The sequence below is a fragment of the Electrophorus electricus genome, chromosome 9, assembly GCF_013358815.1.
Source record: "Electrophorus electricus isolate fEleEle1 chromosome 9, fEleEle1.pri, whole genome shotgun sequence".
In the NCBI taxonomy this organism is placed as follows: Eukaryota; Metazoa; Chordata; class Actinopteri; order Gymnotiformes; family Gymnotidae; genus Electrophorus; species Electrophorus electricus.
Window position 1 is genome coordinate 9,128,006 of NC_049543.1, and position 22,266 is coordinate 9,150,271.

General features: G+C 45.1%; 2 protein-coding genes across 6 annotated transcripts in view; both read left to right on the plus strand.

Annotated features, from left to right (window-relative positions):
* Positions 1 to 2,772, plus strand: part of fras1 (Fraser extracellular matrix complex subunit 1) — a 91,855-nt gene extending 89,083 nt beyond the window's left edge. For all 3 annotated transcript variants that reach the window (XM_035529626.1, XM_027029021.2, XM_035529625.1), the window contains 2 exons: positions 248 to 394; positions 854 to 2,772. In XM_035529626.1, coding sequence (XP_035385519.1) covers positions 248 to 394; positions 854 to 1,426 — 720 coding nt within the window. In that variant the 3' untranslated portion in view covers positions 1,427 to 2,772. The remainder of the gene's footprint in view (positions 1 to 247; positions 395 to 853) is intronic.
* Positions 2,773 to 6,208: 3,436 nt separating this feature from the next.
* Positions 6,209 to 22,266, plus strand: part of bmp2k (BMP2 inducible kinase) — a 33,649-nt gene continuing 17,591 nt past the window's right edge. For all 3 annotated transcript variants that reach the window (XM_027029695.2, XM_027029704.2, XM_027029713.2), the window contains exon 1: positions 6,209 to 7,218. In XM_027029695.2, coding sequence (XP_026885496.2) covers positions 7,068 to 7,218 — 151 coding nt within the window. In that variant the 5' untranslated portion in view covers positions 6,209 to 7,067. The remainder of the gene's footprint in view (positions 7,219 to 22,266) is intronic.

Below are 22,266 nucleotides of genomic sequence, written 5' to 3' on the forward strand. Positions count from 1 at the left end.
CAGAAAAACTTCCCAGTCCTCATGGAATTCTGTGAACGATGTGAGTACAATTCAGATAGGCTAGTACCGTATTTTGCACAATCAAAGAGTATATACATTTAGAACTGAAAACATGGCCCTGAACACTATTATGATGATGATCAATGTCATTTTTCTAGTATCTGGAGCTACGTCTCCATGAATGCAGTTAGCACTATCTCTAATAGGACCGGAAGCAGGCTCCGATAACATTATCTGTCTCCTATAGGATCGGAAGCAGCCAGACGTCTGCGACCGCTACTTCCACGACGTCCCATTTGAAGCCAACTTCGTATCAGACATCCCCGAGCTACAGTCCATGACTACGATGCCTGGTGTGGATGGCTTCACCATGAAGGTCGACGCCCTGTATAAGGTCAGCAGACTAACAGGGAAGTCGAGTTCCCTAAGTAGTTCCTCAGCCTGACGTTGCAGTTCGGGCAAATGCTAGCGCCATAGTTTTAACTTGCCCTTCAGGCAGTTGCCCCAGTCTGCTTGTCTAAACCATGGAGCCAGACTGAGTCTGTACCATGGCCATGGGGAACTGGAATTTGGCCACAACTCAAGAATTCCCTTGTTTGTTTTCTAAAGAACCAGTGTGCTAGTGTTCTAAACCAAGAACACCCTGACCACCATCCAGCTCACTCCGTACCCATTAGTGACTGCTGGAAAGTGCCTGGAGTTCTCTTCTCCACCGAGTGCAGAGCGTTTTTGCTTTTTAGCTCTTTGTTTCTGCGTTTTTAAGATGGCTGCTAATGTCACTGTATCCTAGTTTGTTGTACTGGTGTGTCCTGGTCTAGATGTGTGACTACAGGTTCATGTTTATGGTTACCAGGTGGAGGCTGGGCACCAGTGGTATCTCCAGGTGATCTACATCATCGGGCCGGAGTCCATATCCGGCCCCAGAGTCCAGCGATCCCTGACCTACCGGCTACGGCGCAGCCGCCGGGACCTGGTGGACCGCTCGGGCCGCCTGATGCTAGACGAGTCGCTCATCTATGACAACGAGGGTGACCAGGTGAAGAACGGCACTAATATGAAGAGCCTGCAGCTGGAGGTGGAGCCCTCGGCCACCTTCGACCCCCAGGTGGGAGGCTCGGTGGGGGGTGGAGTCGCAGCCGTCCTCCTGCTGGCCCTGGTCATCCTAGCTTTCTGCCTCGTCCTGAGGAAGTGCCGGAGGGCAGGGAGAAAGAAACCTCCCAAAGCTGAGGAGTACCCCTTGAACACCAAAGTGGAGGTCTGCCTGGAACGCCTGGACAAGAACCTCAACAGCAAACACTGCACAGTGAGGAACGTCAACCTCCTCAACAAGAGCAACGAGGCCTCCAAGGTCAACGGGGCCAAGGTCAAGCAGGTCAACCTGGAGGTCAAACTCCACAACAATTTGAACGACGGCACTGAAGTCTGATTTAAGCCCCACCCCCTGCCCCCATCAAAAAAACTAAAGTATTTAATAAGAAATTGAACAAAAAACATATTTTCTATCAATGTTTGTATTAATGCAATGAGATATTGTTTATGTATTTTTATATGACCATAAGGAAAAAAAAATAGGGAAAATGTTTGTCATCTATGCAGTGTAAATCATTTCAACTGAGCTACCTCAGGGAAGTTAGAAACATTTAAACATCAGTCAAATCAAAGGACATCCATTTGATTCTGTTTGCAGTTATACGTTCTTGAAATTTATTTTATGCCAGTATGCCTTTTTTTTAGCCCTTGTGAGATGAGTATAATCCAGCCATCACTGGTAGCTCAGCTGCTTCACCTCTTTATATGAATAGTCCATTCTTATTCACTCCATATTTTTGATTTAGTAAAACCACTAAGGAAGTATTATGCACAGGTTGTGCCATTTCTTTTGGACTATGAGAATGATGTAAATACCTTTATAAAGTGCAATTACACGATGACCGTCATCCCATATCGTTGGTTGTTAATGGAGATTATTACCGTGATTTTAATTTCCTGTCGCTTGATCACCGTCGTGCCACGCTGATATTTGTCAAGTGCGATTTTTCTGATTCTGAATCCAAATCTAAAGTTTTTATTGAATAGTGTAAACCATCAGTATATGACTGTATTCGGCTAACGACAAACCACGTGTTTGGAGAACTCTGAGAGGTATGCATGTGCGTACTGTAGTACATACAGTAGTGCTGACTTCTTTGAAACACTAACAGAATTGATTGTTTTGTGCACCATTCTACCACTTTAAACTGCATATCATACTACTGTAGTGCTGTAGCATTATTTTTCCACATTCATGTGAATTTCTATTACTCTACATGCGAGCTCCAGTATCCAATTACAATACTAAGAAAAGATTATATATTATCTTTCATTATGTATTTTGTTACTCTAATATTATTCAATTCGTATAGCGCATTTGATGTAACTGCCTGTACGAATGTATTCGGGTGTTGCATTATTAAGATTCTGTTACACATCATATGTTGCTCATTTAAGAGAAGTGCTGTTCTGTGTCTGTGGCCCCAGATCGCCATAACACAGTGGTTTATGTGCATAAGTTATTTTTCTCTCAGTTACTCGTTCGTACCTCTCTTTTGCTTGTTTGTTTGTTCAGTGGTGTTTTTCTGTCCGTTTAGCAGAATGCCGTGCCTACTGAACAGTGGGAAGTTTTGGATAGAACATATTTTTGGTGCTGTCATTTGTGTGGAAAAGTGATGATGCTCTTGAACACTGTGCTATGTGCCTTTTTAGTAATAAAGAAGACATCTGTAAAAGACATTACCTTTAGCCACTGGATTGAGATTTCCTCACACTGGCTTCGGTTAGCTTCTGAGTTTTTCTGGTTTGACTCGCCTCCGTCTGTGCTGCGTTTCAGCAAAACGAGCCAGGCAATGAAAAACTTTCATATAGTCCGATGAAAGATTTCCCTCAGCCTTCAACAGGCCTCAAGTAATTTCAGGGGGGGAAAAAGTGGATATTGAGGGAGGAGGGTGGAGGTTTGCGAAAGAACAATGGAGTAGCCGGGGAGGTTAAATACCTGAACAGACAAAAGGGTCAGAAGGGCCAGACGGTACCTTTTCACCATGCCTGCTGCTTGGAAATATGGTGTGTTTGTCTAAGATGTTGGCTCTGCTCACTGCGTGTGCGCACCTTATATTTTGGACATGATGGAAAGGTGTGGCTGCACCCAAAGCTGACTCACACAGGCCACTGTAGGGGAGGCTAACACAGCTGGGCATACTTTTAAGAGAGAAAGGGAGAGAATTATGGGAGAAGTAATGGAATCTAAACAGTGCATGGTAAAATAAATGTCTTTAGTTGATCACCGATAAAGGCCGTTTGTCACCTTGGATACACCATAAGATGTTTTACTCCTCTGGAGCATTCACAGGGACTGTTTTCACCTGGAGAGGCATGAAAACAGGACGCAAAACAACATCAGAAGTACCGCCCACCAAAGGGAAGGCGAATCTCAGCGCTATCATTATAAGGTTATTGTCAATGTCATCCACTGATGCCTTTAGTTGTTGCAGTACTATTGCTATTTCTTTCTTTTTTTTCATTATGTAAATTTCATAGATGGATTAAAGAATGTCTTTCAAGGTGGTACAGCGACCCAGAGTACCTTAATAGAAACCTCAGCCTCAAGGTCAAATGACGGGCTTTGCTGCAGCACTTAGGAGATATGCCAGCGATAGCATTTGGAATGCATAGAATTCTATTTTCTTTCCTGCCCTTGAAAGAAGTAATGTCTCATTGTGACTATTCCATTCTGGAAACTCGCTCAATCCAAATATGGATGCTCACTGGAACACCTAGAGCTTGACTAGGTTTAAATAAGGGACCTGCATAATCACTCGGTTCGATCAGCTTTCGGATGCCTCTGAATAGATTTTTCACTTTTATATGACGTCCTCTTTGGGACGCCATTGTTCTGTCAATGCTGGCAACTTTGGGAGTTACCTACGGATATTCCAAATATGCCACAACATTCAACAATATTGTCTTGACCTTTATAACAGACATTTGTTTTTTTCTGCTATACTCTTGCTGTATATTTAAGCCATGTGAAGTCTTTTCTGTCGGTCTAGGTTTTGTGACCATCTGCTCAGTGTTCTTACTGGCAAGGGAAATTCCTACATTGTCATCTCCTAGTTTCAGTGTGTGTCACCAGAACATGGAGGGTGTAGTTAGCTGTAACCAACTTAGCCAAGTACAACGCCAGCGGGCAAGACTTTGTTTTGGCATACCAACTGTGTACAGTTAGCAGGCACGTCTGCTTGGGGCCAGAAAATTTGAAGTTGCACTGGAACTTCTCTTGGCTTGATCCAGTGCGTAACCACCAGCACCAGTGGGCAAATTTCACACGAAAACTATCAGTCATTCGAGTCCACCGCATCAGCTCCGCCCTTCCTCTCAAATGCCGAAGTCGCACGATGCCGTCGGACAAGTGGACCGGCTGCAGGACGGGCCCTGGCACTTTGCACGGGGTGCCCGGTTCCGTCACCCGTGTTTGATCCCCTCGCCGAACGTTTACGTTACGGGCGCCCCACCGCGTCCCTTAATTCTGGCTGGGGGGTCGGGCAGCGCCCTGGGGGACCGAAGATGATTTGTGGAGGCGAGGGCAAACCTGCGACCGCTAAGTGATTCACGTGTAGTAAAACTGGGTCGTTTCGGTGTGCTGCCCTGCGCTATTTTCCCATCCTTGTCCACTACGAAACCGAGTTTCCGTGGCGCCCCACGCTCCAATAACACACTCTCCGATATTGTTCCCTTTTGTATTATTTCCTCCGTCCCACAAGGACAGTGTCTTCTCTGGGTACTGGAGCACTGTCTTGTCTGTACTTTCTCATGAGCGTTCTGGAATAAAGGAGTTCTGAAGTGTGCTTGTATGGAGGCAGCGCAGTGTTCTGCTAGCCTTATTGTTCCTCTTACCTCAAGAGACTTCTTTCTCAGCCCACTCAGCCTTCTTGACCGGGCTGTGGGATCCTATCACGGGCCTAGACTGCTCAAGCTTTCCTCCCAGTATGTGACATTGTCTTTGTCCTGCTTTGGGTGAGAAAACAACACATGAGGTGCCAACAATGATTTATTTAAATAGAAAATTATTAAATAATTGTTTTCCCCCTGTTCTTATTTATGTAAACTAGAGAGTAAAAAAGGCCAGTCATATCTTATAAATCTGTGACAGTTGCAGATAAAACTGCAGCATCAGTGCAGTCACTCTGTATTGAGGCAGAACACAGCCTAGAGGAACAGCAAATCTTATTAAGCTCAGTGAAATAACTACACACCCAATTCACTCTTCTTCCGTTGCTGTTGACCTATATACATTGCTATTATCAGGAGGCTCTCCTCAGGTCCTCATAAGCATTCGCTCCTAACCTAAATCATGTTTTAATCCGACGTGCGACGCCAGCTGCTGCCATCTCCATTTCGTGTGATGATTGTTTACATTTGCCACTGATAAAGTACGTTGTGTGTTGTCTATTAATTCTATAGTTCGTCGTCTTGGCGCTCAAATAAGGTCACTAAAACCGGAAAATAATACAGATTTTAACGAGTGATCAACAACCAACAGAGGGCAGTATATTTCCAGATTAAAAAATTCAGAGGTACAGTAATTGAGGACCATACTGGCAAGGACGCTGCGTCGCTGGAGGAACGTCTGCCCATGTTTAATTGTGAGGATCATGTTATCTCTGCCAAGTGAAAAAACTGCGTGACCTGATAGTACAGAAATATGAATACTAAGTTGCTTCTACTTTTGGGAGGGTCGTGGGGGTCCCCAAGTGTGGTAATTATAAAACTTGAGAGTATTTGACATTACACTAAACAATATAATAACCCATTACGTGGATTTCAAAAACAATAATATACTCGTAAGTTAGTGTGTTATTTTATGTGAAATATTTAACCGCGTCAGAAATATTAAGGTTTCGAGTTGACTGTCATGGTAAGAAACACAACGGATCTTTGACCCCCGACAAATTGGCCAGAGTTGATCCCTTATCAGTTCATTCACTTCGTTGTTCTCACGTCGTCCTCAACCAAACGGCACGAAGGCGACACGAGCAGACAGCCATCCGCACCGTCCCATCAGAAACGGGCGTCGGCGGCGCGTATGCTCCTCACACCAATCATTACAATAGGAAGGGTCGGACAACGCCGGGTTAGGTTGTCGGGCGGCCGCGTTGGGCAATAACAACAAACCTCCCACTTTATTCTACGGAGAGTCACGAGCGTTCGAAGTTTGTCGGGGTGGGAGAGGAAGGCGCGAGGGAGCGCGCGCCGTAACTGAGTTCGTCGACGTTCCACGCGAAGCTTGGCCGGAGCCGCGCGTCTCTCGGCTGAGCACTGTCTCGTAGGTTCTGGCATACGCCGTCCTCCCGAAGGGTTTATGTTTCGGGCTCGCAGAGCTCCACGCCAGCTAGTAAGCTAGCGGGCTAACTGTGAAAGGGGAAGTGGAGCTGTGGGGAGGTGTTTTCTTCACTCCGCTCTCGGCGGCGACGGACAGTTTGCTAGCCTAGCTTCTGTGGCTAGCCTCGCTAACGCTACACACCCACTTTTAACAGCTCTCCACATTTGTCGCCGACACAGGCTAAATTCGTGCCAGCTACGAAGCCACGGAACTGATCTAAGCGCTGGTCAGGCGTTACTGAACCCCGGCTTGTGCTGTTCGTTAACGCTGTCTCGTTGACCAAATTGTCTACAAATTGTGTCTGAAGTCTTGTTAGCTGGCTAGCACTACTGACTAAATCTGCAGTTTGGAATCCTAGTGAGTAGCTACCTGCTAGCTAGCGTAAACGACATTATTGGTAAACGCTATTGTTAAGTTACGTCAAAACCGTGACAAAACAGGTTTCCACACTGGGGGGAATCTGAACACCAGCTACGCGTTTCTGCTGTGCGTGTGTACTTCTGCGATGGTACTCCAGTGAGTGCTGGACCTCTGCACATCTCGGGACGTTGCAGGACAAAGAGGGGAGATGAGCAGATAGAAGTTTCCGTCCTTCTATGTGATTTGAACTGTCTGTGCTGGCCACTCGGGAAGGCCGAAGAATATAGAAGCAAGAATGAAAAAGTTTTCGCGCATGCCAAAGTCCGAGAGCGGTGGACTCGGAGGAGGCTCTGGGTCCGGGTCTGGTACCGGGGGCAGCAACTTCATAGGGAGGATCTTTGCTATCGGACGATACCAAGTCACCGTGGATGAGCTCATTGCGGAAGGTATGAGGAAAGACCGTCTTTGTACTTGTTTTAACTGATAAACGTCGGTATGATCACCATGCCGTAAAAGCGGTTTGTTCAAAAAGTGCATTTGGCTTGCCTTTCATGATAGTTGAATGGGTTTGCCTCTGGTCTTTCAAACGTTTGCTATCTTCAAAAGTTTCATGTGGTTTTCTTGATCATGGATGGCTCAGTGTGTATTAAGATAATATTAAGTAGCCCACCTGACTGCTATTTGACAATTTATGAAAGGCTGCCTACTTAACAAGGAACTTGGAGGTTTCTTATCTCTCTTGCAATTTATATCAACCAAGACTCACATGCAACCCAAAAGATGGAGCCACTGTAAAGATTCCGAACATAAAATTAACACCTAATCCAGGCAGGCCAGAAATTATTACTGCATTGTGTTTGTCGTTTTGGCAAGCTGTGATATTTGAACAAAAGCTAACAGTATCCTCGAGGACAAACCCTAACCTTGGCCTTGGTCATAGTAGCAGTATGTGGCCATCCTGTTGTTGTAGTCCCACGCATGTCAGCTGTAGCAAGAGGAGTCGGCACAAGCCTCCCAGGCGCTACAGGGGCTTCTCCACCGGCCCCCTTTTCTGCTGCCTTCCACTCTGTGGATGAACAAACCAAATTTTTGCCACCAGTCAATTTACTACTTGTCACTTCAGGTTTGCTTCAACAATACAACCTGTGGCGCACACTCGTGCGTCTCATGAGTTTTGCCACCAAAGCACATGCAGATGGTCAACAGGGATTTGTCATGGGATGTGCCTGAATATTCATGGAGTATATTATTAACATAATAACATAACAAAATGACATGGGTAGTGTTTGGCATTTTACTTGCTTGCATGCTGAATACATGCTATATTTAAAGGATGAAAACCATTAGGCTAAACACAGACAGACTGCTTAGCTAGCCTGCTGAGACCAGTATGCTCTGTGTCTCAAATCCTCTTGTTTTTCTAAAGCTTTCACTCAAATCTAGTACATGGTCTGATATGGGCCAGTATTTCACACAATACAAGCAGCGGATCTTTCGTTTCTAAGAGGAAAAAAAGGTCTGATGGATATTTTTTACATGTGTTTCCAGTAAAAGGGTCTCCCCAGTGTGGAATTTGCTGACCGAACAAAATTACATAATTTTTCTGCCAACACAGTAGTTCAACAACTGCACAAACAACTGTGCATTTTGGTCACAGCTTTCACAGTTCCCCTTTTCGTGCTCCTTTTCCGGACTTGTACAGAGGGAAATGGCCAAACAGCCTTTAGCCCTACAACATATTTGATGGTATCTGGCTAACCATTCTCAGCATGTACCTTTTGTGTTGGTTAATTTGTATACAGTCTTGATTTATGATTATTTTTACATTTAGGTATCTGTATTGGGTGCAGGTGTTGAATTTCACCTTTTAGTTTAAGCTTTTACTTGGCCTTTATTCACGATATCTGAAGAGTTATCTCTTGAAATTTTGCTGACCAACTACAGTAAAATTATGTAATGCAAGTCAATTTGGCTGGTAAGTGGGTTAGCTCGATGTTGGATTTCTCTCTGACTATTTTTACCTCTGTGACCATGATCCTTGTCTTCTCAGGGCAGTTCTAGAACAAGCTTTCAATATTTGCTCACCATCGTAATTGTTCAACACATTCATGGTGTTTCACAGTGTGCAATCTCATGCCCTCTCCAGCTACGCTCTAGTAGACCATCCCATTGAAATGCCAGCTGTTGAGTTAACCTTCTGCCATTAGCGCGGCTCTTAAACGTGAGCGGCCGGCATGGTGACGCGTGTCTGCAGCCCTGCCATGGCCGTGATGGAATCGCACATCTGTATCGTTTGCGTGCTGTGCTGGAGACAAATGGGTGGACTGTGGGCCCCTTTGTTGCCTCGTTCGAGCGCACTATGGAGGAATGCTGGCACGATGCGGCACGTGCTCCCCCTTGCTGGAGGTCGCTTCCTTTTGTGTTTGCTCATCGTTTTTTGCTCGCTGTTTTTGCCCCACAACCACCCCCCCCCCTTACAACTGTGGGGCCCGGTGATGGACTGCGTCACCCACATCCTCAGAGACGGACGGATGGAGGGAGGAAGCAAAGCTGCAACGATGTGGGCTGGCATTTGGGTGAGGAGCAGTAGAACAGGACGGTGGGTCGGGGGTGGGCTTGCCACTGTTTGACATTGTGGCCCTCTCTACAGTACCTTTCACAGTACCTCTCACTGTTTGCAGGTAACGTAATGAGGCAATTAGGACTTTTGAGTAATTCAGGCTCGCCTTTTAAGATTAAGAAGAGATGATAACAAATCAGGGTCTTATTCAGATTTTTTTTAACACAAACGTGTAGAGACATTTTTGAGACAGTATACATTTCCAATGACAATAGTGTCTGCTTGATTGTGGCCTGGACTGATTTTGTTACAAATCCAAATGTCTTATTTTGATGTTGCTGTAAGGTATTGCTGACCAAATATTGTTGGGCACCTTGTGTAGTTGGAAGCCGTTTCTCTCATTCATCACATGATGCAACGTGCACAAGAGGCCTGATTGTGTTACTGCCCGAATCAAGGATGTGCAGAAGCAGAGTGCCGGTGGTGCCTTGGCGCGACCGTGATGGTGCTCCGTCAGAGTGATGAAGGAGCACATTGGATATTGCAGCGCCGGCTGACCTTGAGCGCGTGCTGTGAGCGGAGGCATCTCCTCTCGCACGGAGCACGTGCGCATGAGGAGCAGTGGCGCGTGACCAACTGAAAGTCACTCCTTATCTCGCTTCAATTGGGCTGCCTGCCCCTGGCCACTGTGGATAGCGTGCGAGAGGGAGGCAGGACCTGGCCGGCTGGTGGCTCCAGCAGCTCTTTATGGGCCAGAGCGTCCGGTCCTCAGCTCATTTCCTCTCTCCTGGCCCATCTGGGGGTCCCTCCCCTCCCATTGTGTGTATTTTGTATATTATGCAATAGCATTTTAGAACAAGGTCTGGTTCAGAGTCCTGTTTGCACACCTGGTCTGTTAGTTACAGAGACTAGTGAGAGAGAGGAATCATGGGCTTAAAGCTAAATGAGCTTGCCTGATTTTAAGATGTCAGTTTTATGAAAAATGTATCCTGTTTAAATAGGACTGGATAGTATAGCTTGTGAGCACATCCACATAGTAACATGGGATTCATTTCAGAATACCTTTCATTACCTATATTTTAATGGGTTGTCGTTTTTGTAAAATATTTATTTGACTTTTTTTTTTTAAATTCTTGTTACCCAGCCTTTTGTGACGTACGCATATGCTACTAGCACCACAGCAAGCGGAAGGAAAACAACGTCCGAACTCAAAAAATTAGACAACACAGTCAGGTGCCTGTGTGAGTTGTTAATGCTTCTGTGGTGTCAGTTTCATTCCGGGTATTGTCTGTGCACACCAAATGTAATGTAATACAACAAAACAGTGTAATATTCTAATTCCTAGAGAAAAAATTAGTAGAACTGGAATTGCTGCCTCTCACACTAACATCATTTTTCTTTTTATATCGGTGGATAAGAATGTTCACTGCACTGAAAACAGGCCAGTGAAAGTACCCATGTATTTGGGCCTTGTTGGGGTTGAACAACTGACACCAATGGTAGTTTTCGTTTTGCACCTTTAATGGTTCAATAGAATAAAAAAAAAAGTTAATATTTAATTTAAGAGCAGCTATAAACTACATGCTAAAATGTGATGGCCTTCGCAGCCATAATAAGACAGTGATGCAGTCCAAGTTAATCCAGTCGATATTTTGTTTTATTTAATTATTGACAGCAGCTCAGGCTTTGGCCTCCTACCGTAACCCTGGTGTATGTTGGTGTGTTTTCTCATTTGCCCAATCTAATCTGTCCTAGCTCAGCACACCCTCTACTGTAGCCAGTGCAGCATTGTCACAGATATAGAAGTTAAGTCAGTACGGTCACAGAAAAAGCAGCCTAAGGAATGTTTGTTACCAGTGCCATGAAATAAGGGTGATTTATCATGATGGCAAATAACGGTTCAAAGCACTTTTCTCCCTGCACATTGCTGTTAGACCACTGAGTCCAGTACATAAATATGGACCATTTATCTTCATGATGTCACCACTACTTGAAAATGAAACATTCTCATTTACTTTTAGTCATAGTTATCGGAAAAAAACAGTGCGCATTTATCGCTTGGTCCCATGAGGTTTAAATGGCTGTTCTGTGACGTGTTCTTTCACCTTCTGACTAGACTGACACAACTCAACATGAGCGCTGTCAGTAAAATGGCATCAGTGCGCTCGAGCCATCCACTCTTTCACAACTTTCACAGCGCAGCTTCTTGCATGGCACCTGCATGCGGGGCAGGAGTCTCGTATTCTCAGGGTAGCAAACGCAACCGGGCGGGCCGAGTTCCCTTTGTCTACTCACGTGCAGCGTGAACTTTGTGTTCTCCTTCTCTAAAGTCTGACCTGGCCTGCTTCTTGTTCTGAACAATGCAGATAAGATGGGGGGGCATCAAATGTCAGATCCAGGGTTTGTTTAAGCGGAGTGGTTTCAATTTGTCTTACATGCATGCTCAAGCCAAAGAGCAACTGATGTCATGAAGGTAGGTACCAGTTAGTAAAGACCACCATGGTCTTTGCTTTCTGTAGTCTTGTCCCAGTAGTAGGAAAAAAATATGTCTGCTGAAAAGGAACTGAGGGCTTTAGCTATTTGGGTCAGTTCAGCATTGGAGGATATTTTTGACTTGGGAAAATTCGTCAAAAGAATTGTTACTCCTGCCACTAATTTTCATAAGAAACACACAAAATTATATGGAGACATGATCATTTGAAAGGCATATAAGGCATCTCTTGCAATTTATTAGCTGCATTTTAAAAATCCACTTTACATGGTAGGATAAACCTCCTCCCCTCATCTTACAATTCATAGTTAAAATTCAATAGTGTTTAAAACCTGTTAAAAAAGGGTACTAGCTAAATGGGTTGACAATTAGCAAGCTAAATGTGCCATAGCTGGCTAAGTGAAATACATGGCAAGGCAGTCTGTATACTCATGTAAGTTTCATACCTATTTGGAGGTCATGCACATTTTATTCTTTTATGCATGATTTAAGTGAAACAGGAGTGAGAAGTTACATTTGTCCCCATGTGTCAAATAAACAATACGTGTTAAAATTGGTGACCGTATAAGAACCAACTTATTGTCCTTTCTCCTTCGTAATGAAATGTGGTCACTTCTTAAGAGCCATGTGACTCAGAACAAGCTATTATGACTTCCTGGATATTTTTTTCCTGTGGTGTGCCAGGGTAGAAGATATTTGCAACTATGTATATTTTATTCATTAAAATGTCAACAGGACAGAGTATCCTTAAATGCTAAACTGTTTCATTTACTAGTTAATGGAATTATTAGCAAATGGTTACAAAAAAAAATACTAGGTTTTAGTGGATACTAAATCGTTTTCTTGTCAAGCACAGAATGACTAAAGGTGAAAAATGGAAGAAATGCCATGTGAACAGAGATGGTCTGTCTGCTGCATGTTTTGTTTATATTTCAAGATGACTGCATCGCTTCTGTATATACTCGCCAACCAATATATAACCCTTCTCATTTTGAGGGAAGGGGGAGCTCATCTTAAATATTAATCATTTTGTTCAGCTGGATGAAAAGGTGGCAGTTTGGTGAGACTTACTCGTGAGTCATTCATCACATAGGCAACACAGTCAGACCACTTAATAAACCACATGCCGCACTTTGAAGTACTACACACAGGATTCACCAAATCTTTGCAGACTTTATGCTGTTTGCAGTGAAAACTCTGAATGTAAATCATCACTTTGTTGCAAACATAAATTCCTAAGTGTCACTAGTGTGTAATTTGTGACTTGCAAAACTACAAAATAATTCCTGTCTGAGGGTTGCTACTAGAAGGAAAGGTCAATCGACAGTCTCAGGGTGATTTTGTAATGTTTTCCACACTTCTCAGCTGCACCCTGAAGAGTATGTTGCATGACTGGAAATTAATTTGCAGTGACATCAAAGCCATGCGTTCCAAATTAGGCAATGCAAAAATTAGATCTTTAACCCATGAATCCCTAATATGTTACCACGCAGGAGCCAGACAGATGAGACTGGATGGATTTGCTTTTTCTACAGTTGGGAAGAACAGTAAAATCTGGGGGAAAAAAAGAAGCTGAATAACAAGTTCCTGTGTCTAAGCCTCTCTTCCCTTTCAAACAGTCCTCCACGTATTCTCAGATAACTCATCGGTGTTGCACCTGGCATTGCTGTAGGCCTGTAAACATCCAGTCATTAGGCTTAAGCAGTACAGCTGTCTTCTGATGTCCAGTACAAGGCTCGCAGCCAGGGTGTAGAAACGGTTAAGCTGTTTGACCAAAATAAGTCAGCGTTTTGAAGCGTTTGAGCGTAATGCTGTCAGAACTGTGTGTCACTTGTTTAATTCCGCTTATTGCCACTTCTGGGCCAGTCATCTTTATCATGACTGCGTTGAGGTAGTGCATTTGGTAACGTCATCATCGGGGTCCGTGGCTCGGATCGCATGTGTGGCCCAGTGGGTCGTTCACATGACCTTCCCGGTGCTTGAGGGTCCCAGTGATGTTAACCAGATGCTCTAGGGGGTATTGATGCTAACCGCTACTGACAAAACCATCACCACCACCCCCCCCCCCCCCCAAAAAAAAAGAAAAGAAGAAAAACAATCCCAATCAAGCATGTCCTTAGCAATAAACGCTATGTTTGGAGAACAGAAACTTTGTATGCTTTTTAGGAAGTGTGCCATCAGGGGTTTTACGTTAACACCCATGGCACCATCGTGTTGTGCACATCCATCTTTGAAACAGTAGCTGGAATGTCCCAGACTTTCACTTGACTGGCTTTGCTGCTTTGGCCAAGTTTATATCGATGATTGTTGAAATACTGCAGTAGAATGACTTTTTCTTCTCTTTAATGAACATTTTTGCAACACACACACCCCTCTTTCCCCTTTTTTGGCTTCCTTTAAATCACTTTATCCTTTTGTTTTCTTGGGAAAGGAAGCAGAGGAAGTCTGAGAGCACTAATAAACACTATCTGAAGTTTATTTGGTAAATAACATTGGTTATTTATGAAGTCTCATAAGCCTAACTCATGTTACAATGTAAGCTACTGTTTTCCACTTGATTTTTATATTTTCATATGTAAAATGACTATTTTATGGTATAGTTGGTGAAACACAGTGGACTGACCTGATATCAAGAGGCTTATAGCCCATATTTTAACCTCTAGCTTAGCCCTGCCTGATTAAAGGAGAACTAAACCATGTTATGATCCTGCTTATTTGATTTTTGATGTGGCCCAAGCAGATTTAGTGCAGGTAATATTGTGCCAACGCTAGAGAGTATAAATGTGTGCAGCAAAGTCACATGATCATCATTAAGTCATTATGTTGTATCTCTCAGTTAGATCTGCGTGACCAATTAGGCTTATTATGTGCCTGTCCCCGGTGACTCTCAACCTAGGCCCTATTGCTTCTTCTGCATGTCAGTCTGCGGGTGACTTTCTTTCTGCACTCATATCTGCCCTGGTCCTTTCCTCCAATTAATCTCCCAATTACTCATGTGTAGTGTTTTCAAAGCTGTTCTTCTTGCTTCAATGCTTCAGGCTTTCTCTTCCTGGTTTTATTTATTTAACTATTTGTTTGCTATGAAAAGTATTTGAACTGAAACATTTGTTTCAGCTGTGTTTTTAAATGAATCATCTGCTGAGGATGACAAAGATAGAGATGACCCTTGTCTGAATGGTCACATTTTCAGCATTTGTCTCCAACCCACCCACAACACCCCCCCCCCCCCACGTAAATGCAAGCCTGTGGAGATCCCAGATGGATTTAAGGGTTTCCTAGGAGCACGTTGCGTGTGCTCATCATGTCCCGTGGCCGTAACTCTCTCGAGGGACGGCCTGCTCAGTTAAACCCTATTTCTTCCAGAGAACCTGGACTGTTTTTAACACTGTGCAGCATACACTTTCACAACCTACGTTAGCAATTATGACAAAAAAAAACCCACTATGATTTAAAATAAATAATTGAGTTTTCCTCTGCCGAAACAGTGTTGTGTGTTTTGAAGAGAGGTTCAAGGCTGAGTGTCTTAATAGTACTGCTGAGTGAATTATGAGTTCACTTTGAGTATTGCTCTCTCCCGGGGATATATTTGTAAGGAGTGCTACGTGGCAGGTCCGTCTAAAAATGGCATGTGCGATGAGCATTCTCAACTCTGTGTTGATTCTCTGAGAAATAGCAAGAGCCAGTTCTGCTAACAAAAATGCTGGACTTTGTAGCTTGGAAATTTTTAGAAGAATGACAGGCTGTCCTGCTGCACTGTCAGGGGAGATGCGACCAAGTGCAGAATCTCTCAAGAGCACACCAAAAGCAAGCAGGACTCTATTTATAACATGCCAACCTGTTCCGCAGATAGGTTTGTGGGCATCATTGTGGTGTAACTTGCATGGATTCATGGGAAACAGATTAAGCTGTGTTCTTTAGCAGATATTTGTGAGCTCTATGTGGGCCACTCCAGCGCCTTGTGATCACAGAGGATACGTCTGTCGGCGTATGATGGATTGCTTAGCTGCATGGTATGAAACAGATGTGAGATGGAGCTGAGTGAGGGAGCAAAAGAGTTGCAAGTTGGCTTACGTTCTGTTCAGGTTCTTTCATGATGCTGGCGAGGTGAACGTGATGGGTCTGGGGTCACGCCAGGTTACGCGGTGCCTTTATGACAGGAGTCTGCATTTCTCACACTAGGAACAAGGAAGAATCAAAACCTGCATCCCTACCAGTTTCTGTGGATTTGCCTTAAAGCACCAGGGAATCTGGGATCATAGCTGGCAATTAAAGCCAAGCCGGTGACAAACCACCAAGGATTACCTGATCTGAGTGCTTGGGAAACAGCAACTCTGTCCACACGCGTTTCGCGTTGACATGCAGGCTGCAATAGGCAGTGCGTTTTTAGTCACTGCATAACGTGCACTATTAGAGGACAATGTGGCCTGTGACATCAACTTTTTGCTTGTTGTCTTTTTTTTGGGGGGGGGGTGCTTATTTTTGGTTTCTGCTTTGTAAATGTTTAAATATAGCTTTTGCCATTTATTTAAGGTTTCATTTAGATCTTGCAGTTTATTTGCTCCACGCAGGACTCCTGCCCTCATAGATAAGCCTTGTTTATATTTAATATGTGTGAACCCCTCATAGCAAAGTGTAATTAAACTTTTTAGCAAAAATGCTAAAGGCTACCTTGTGTGGGGGGCTGAAGGGGATCTGCAGATTGAATGCCATTGTAAGGTGATTAGTGCCAAAAGATCCCAGTGGGGAAACGGCCTTCTAGGGGGCTCTTATTTTGCCCCTGGCCCACACAGAATGTGTGATGGAGACGTGGGAAAAGTAGGCCTCCATCTAAACAGGGGTTCAGAACACCTTGTCTTTCCATCTGACCGCTGGGTACACTGTGAAGAGGAATCTTGCCCTATTCCTTTGTGATTTTATGCATATTTGCAACAATGTTTTACCGTGTCGATTAATGTTAACGTTAAATATTAGCATATTTAAAGTGTTTTTCACTTCTTTGAGGTTTCCTGATTGTGACTCTTAATGCCACGTATTCTTGTCTCAGCTCATCACAGCTCATGCTACCTTGTGACTGTCTTGCTGTAGGTGAAGTTATTTTCTTTTAGCTAGTATTGTCTAGCAGTTCGGTAGTATTCATCAAAATCTCCAGTATTGTTTGTGTCATGGAGAGGCGAAGTTTGATCAAAATGTCTCGAGACATAGAGGACTGTAGTGGCACAGTACAGTCAGTTTAACTGATATACTTAATACAGAAAACATCTGAATTAGAATCTGCTGTTCCCTTTTTGTCTCACTTCATTTTGTTCTGCAGGCCACAGAGGAGGTTGCTTTAAATGCCTCACCATAATAGGACTCATTTTCCGTTCTCTCTTTTCCCTTTATTGTTTTGAACATTAATTTCTCATTTGCTGTTTTGATTTCCTCACACTGTCTTGGCTCAGAGCCATTAAGTGATGAGTTGTTCTCAGGAATGGGCTTTTCCTGGTCTAGTTGGCTAGCGCGCAATCTTGAGACAGCATGGCAAGTCATGGATACAGTGCATGCAAATGAAAATCTTTTGTTGGGAAACTGCTGACATTAGGATTTCACAATCTAATTTTCTGAGCATGTGTGGGTGGTCAAGCTGCACAATCTAGTTACAAGCTACAGCTGCAGTGAGGATCTCTTCCGAGAGTCTTGGCTCTAGACCATCCGACAAAGCCCCCAAGAGTTTGGTTACCAAGTGCACTGACCGTAATGTAGAGGCCAGGCTGACTCGAGAAATTTCTTGAATGTATTCATGATTGAGAACATTCTTGATACGATGACCTCAAACAACTGTCAATTGCCCTTGCAGTTGTGTTGTTGTGTGCATTTGTTCAGGAACGCGAGTCGCATCGCCACAGCCATTCATGAAGACCCCGTGACGTAATGAGGCTGCTGCTGGAACCGGGACAGGAAGGTTCTTGAGAAATGATGGGGCCTTTTCAGTGTGAGTGGCAGGTCCAGCCTCAGTTCCTGTAGGGAGGATTCCTGCCTTCCCCTAAAAAGCCTTCTGTTTCTTGTCTGTTGAGCGTTAATGTTTTTTGCTGCTAACGCTGAATCCTTACTTGACTTGGACTTTAAGGCTGATAACTTCCTATCATGCCTCTGGCTTCCTGAACTATAACACCATGACATTGGATCTTGGTTTATGAGCCTGTGCAAAGTTTTATGCTATTGCTTTTGTCTTATTTTTTTACCTAGCATACTGTGAGAGTGTTCAAAACAGCTCCCATCCAAGCGCTGGTGGTATCCTCTCACCAAACCTGGAGAAGAGGTTGGGCACTACCTTTTGCCTCGCTCTCCCACGTCTCCACTTTTGTCGGATCACATTACGGCCAGGTAGCTTGGCTGCGCCGGTTGTCCCAAGGCTGTGGGAGCCCAGGCAAGCTAGCCCCAGAGGCATGCTGCAAAACCAGCAGGCAAGATGCGTCAGCCCGCCAAGGATTCTGCGGCTTTCCCCACTCACATGTCAGATAAATGCCGACGCTGTTCTTTCGGAGATTATAATGCCTAATACCACTGATTCATATCCCTGTTTTTGGCTGATTCCTTCCTTTGAATTGGACTATTTGCTCATCAGCACTCTGCCTTTGTGCCACTGGAAAGGCATTTAATGTTTATACAATGTGGGCAATTAAGGGCCGGATCTTGTTTCTAAAAGAAATGCTGCCTTGCTGGCTGAAGCCCTGGTCAATTTGTGTTACCATGCTCCAAAAAGAGGCTCAGTGACACAAGACTGCTCCAGCTATATACAGCATGTACGTTTAAACTGTGCGTCCACATCGAAACATCCTCGTTCATATTTATTTGGGTGTATGGGGACCATGTAAAGCCACTAGCCCTGTTGTTTCTTTTCGTAACCGGTGGAATCAGTCCCACAAACAGTCATTTGACCGCCTTGTCTAATACAAGAGCAAAGCTAAAACACAAATGCAGAGCTTTGACACCAGGCAAAGCATTTCCACACCTCCTAATCTCTCCCCGCCCCCAATTTTCTCCGAGAGTTGATGAGGAATGCAGCGCTTCATCTACAGAAAGCCCTCTGAAATAAAGGCGTCAAACCCCGCTGCCATGTGACCCACTGAAAACCTGATCCTGAAGCACATGGGCCCCATCAGCAGGCGGCCAGCCGGGGCCGCGCCACCGGGACGCGAACCACTCTGGCTTTCATAAGCCACCTGCTGTCCCGAGACTCCTCGCCTGTGGGATCACAGGCCGCCTACAGACAGGCACGTGACGACTGCCATGCATGTGAACGGATGGACACTGGCAAGGGGCTTTCCAAGAGGACAATGCGTGGCCTGTGAAGCCCAACGAGTTCTCAGTCCTGTCCTGCCTTATCAGCAGTTTTGGGTCAGGCCCACAAGTCTGTTGTTTCTTGCATCTCCAAAGCGCAGGGTCCCTTCTCTAGACTGGGCCAGTTAACTAGTTCAAGTGCAGTGCTGTGTTCCCAGTATTTCAAAATGATAACTTGGCAGCATTTGGAACTCAAACACTCACACATTTAGCACAGCTATATGCCAAAGATGAGCCGTTTCTTAAGTTAAATTCAGTGCTGATACCTTTGGTAGTGAGACTCCTTCTCTTTCAGTTTTGATATAAGCACTACACTTGCAGACTTTTCGCACTTCCTGCCAGAGGACGTGTTAAATCCCTGTTTTTCCAGTCATGGGTTTGAGTGTGGTAATGTATTGGTTCCTTGTAAAGCACATAATGCAGACATTTCATCTCCTCTTTGCCCCCTTTTCTACTGTAGTGAATTTTCAGGTTGTTCAAAGGGTTTAAAGTGACAGGGGCATATGACCTGATTACACCTCGGCAGGCAGCCTGGCACGAGGCCTGTCTGTAAAGGTTCACTTTTAGATGCACAATTCATGTGCACATAGGGTTTCATTGCCAGCAGCTGTGGAGGCCGCTTCCTGCTTTTTTTTTTTTTTTTTTTCCCAGCCTGTTGTTGTTGTTGTTGGTTGTTGTTGTTGCTGTAGACACTCCGCTTTCATATTATACCCCATGTGAGTTACCTAATCTGACCCTGTTTTTCACTCTCAGTAAATGTTATATTTCCTAGAGATCATGACTTGTTTTCCTGAAAAATATTGCCTTTTCAAATGTTTTATAAGTGTGTTGATGCATCCTTTCATAGAGATGTTTTATTCTGTTTAATTTTTAATGTATTTAGATTTCAGTAGTGTTTGTTTTCCTTCTATGAGGGGGGAAAAAAAGACTTTGCGGTTCGTTACTGTATTTTTCGTTACTGTATTTTTCTGAGGGATTTGACCAAATGAGACATTACGAAAGCAAGAAACTACTTTGAGGCACATTTTCAGTGTGCATTGCTTTAGACACGGCACACAGTGTGCTCATCACCAGACCTACAATTTGTCAGCTAAGCCGTGATTTACTGTATTGACTGTTGCACTGAGGTCAGGTGAACGTGTAGGTGAACATTTGGGTCTACCACAGTATGGCCGTTTTTCTCCAGTGAAGTTTCCATCCTCCCACACGTTCACGCCTCACTTCCTCAAGACAGCTGAAGTGCACTTCAGACAGATTATAAATGCTTTATAACGTTGCATTAAACCAGCTGTGTGTAATACCAAGCTCCTGAGTTCAGGGCAAGATAAACACGAGGCCCAGGCCTCTTCTCTGTAGCGGTCGCAGTCTGACTCATCAACATGCAGCTGTAAGTGAGCGCCCCTTCACTCGCTCGCCAGCAAACCTTGACATGCTTTGCTTTGCTTTCCAAGACACAGCCGTTCTGCGGCAGAAACGGCGCCCGTGGGGGTTTGCGGAGGGGCAGAGAAGCCCAGTGTCAGGGTCTGACTGTGCACGCGTGCGCAATCTGCTCCCGCTCGCCGTAGCGTGCAGAGATGAGCGTCTCCCCTGAGCAGTGGGTAGACAGAAACGTGCAGTGCTGTGCAGCCTGCACTCATCTTGGCTCACGAGTACAGTAAAGAGGACATGATAATTAAATACCCAGGGCCAAAGTTTGGCAAAAACAAAGGCGCTGAAGCTTTTGAAAAGCTTTTATTAAAGGGTTTTTAGCATCCCGACTCGCTGCCAAATTCTGCTGCGCCGAAAGGATCCAGCAATGCCAGTGTCCTTTTGCCAAATCTCGTATGTGCGGCTCTGTTTTTGTTTGCAGTAGAATTCAAGTTTAAATATAATCATCTTCCTTAACGATGTGTTCTGACATGCTTACTTTCATGTTGTTTCAAGGCCAGAAGCAACACAAAACATTTATAAGTGATGAAGCAAATTCCCTGTCCTACATCCACTAATAATGTACCTCTGCACTAATTCTTGCAGGCTGACTGTGTCCTGGGTGTAAGTCCGTAAGCCTGCATCTCGGGCGCATGTACCTGATCCCTCCTGTCCGCCCGGGTGCATGCCAGCCCTAGCTCCATGGGATCGGCCACTGCACATTGTCCCGCTCTCCCAGGTCTCTCCTACTGGCTCTTTGTCCAAACTGCTCTCCCCATTCAGGTCGCCTGAGTGAGCCCGACTTTGCTCGGACAACAAGCGTGCCTTTGTAAGCTCTCCCTTTGGTCTGGGCTCTCTCTCTCTCGCTCTCGCTCTCGCTCTCGCTCTCTCTCGCTCTCTCTCTCGCTCTCTCTCTTGCTCTCTCTCTTGCTCTCACTGCTTCTCTCACTGCTTCTCCTCCACTCTGCCATTCAGTTTGGCCTTAATGAGAACTGGCTGGCCACTAACACGCTGCCAGCACTCATTCCTGTTTTGTCGGGTGTACAAGGCCTTTTCCAGGCATGGCTTCCTCTGCAGCACTTATTGCCAGTTCAGCCAAACTCCCCACTCCTCCCCACCCTCCACCCCCCCTGCTGCCATGCCTGCCGTCACCCCGTTGCCCGTGCTCTCTGGGACCACACCGTTCCTCAGGCGAGAGCAAGAAGCTCCACTGCAGTACGTTCAGTTTGAAATGTCCTTTCCCTTTTTTTGCTTGCAGGAGCTTGAGATGCTTCCACGCTCCCTAAGCGTGAGAGCTGTCCGAGCTGTCGTCTCCTTCCTTGGGCCCCTCTAACGCCTCCTCCTCCTGTCTCAGACAGAACCCCGCTGTGGTTTGTGCTTGCAGTCGCTCTCCAGAGACCGTCCACCCGCTCCCACGCCCAATGGGCCCGACCCGAAGCTCATGCAGAGCTGCGGCCTCTGTTCTATTCGCTCTCCCCTCAGATTAAGTTTATGAAACAAAGAGTGAAGGTGGTAGTAGTCTAGCCTCGTGTGGCCTCCTGAGCCTGCTCCGCAAAGTGTGTAAAGAAGGCACGACAACATGCAGATCTTTACCTGGGACCACCAGGGCTCATGTTTCCTGCTGCTGCTAAGGCCTGATGGAGTGGCGCGCTTCTGGAGAAATCCTGCAGGAGTTGATCAGGCAGGCCTTTCTCCTGCTGCTCTTGGTACTGCCGG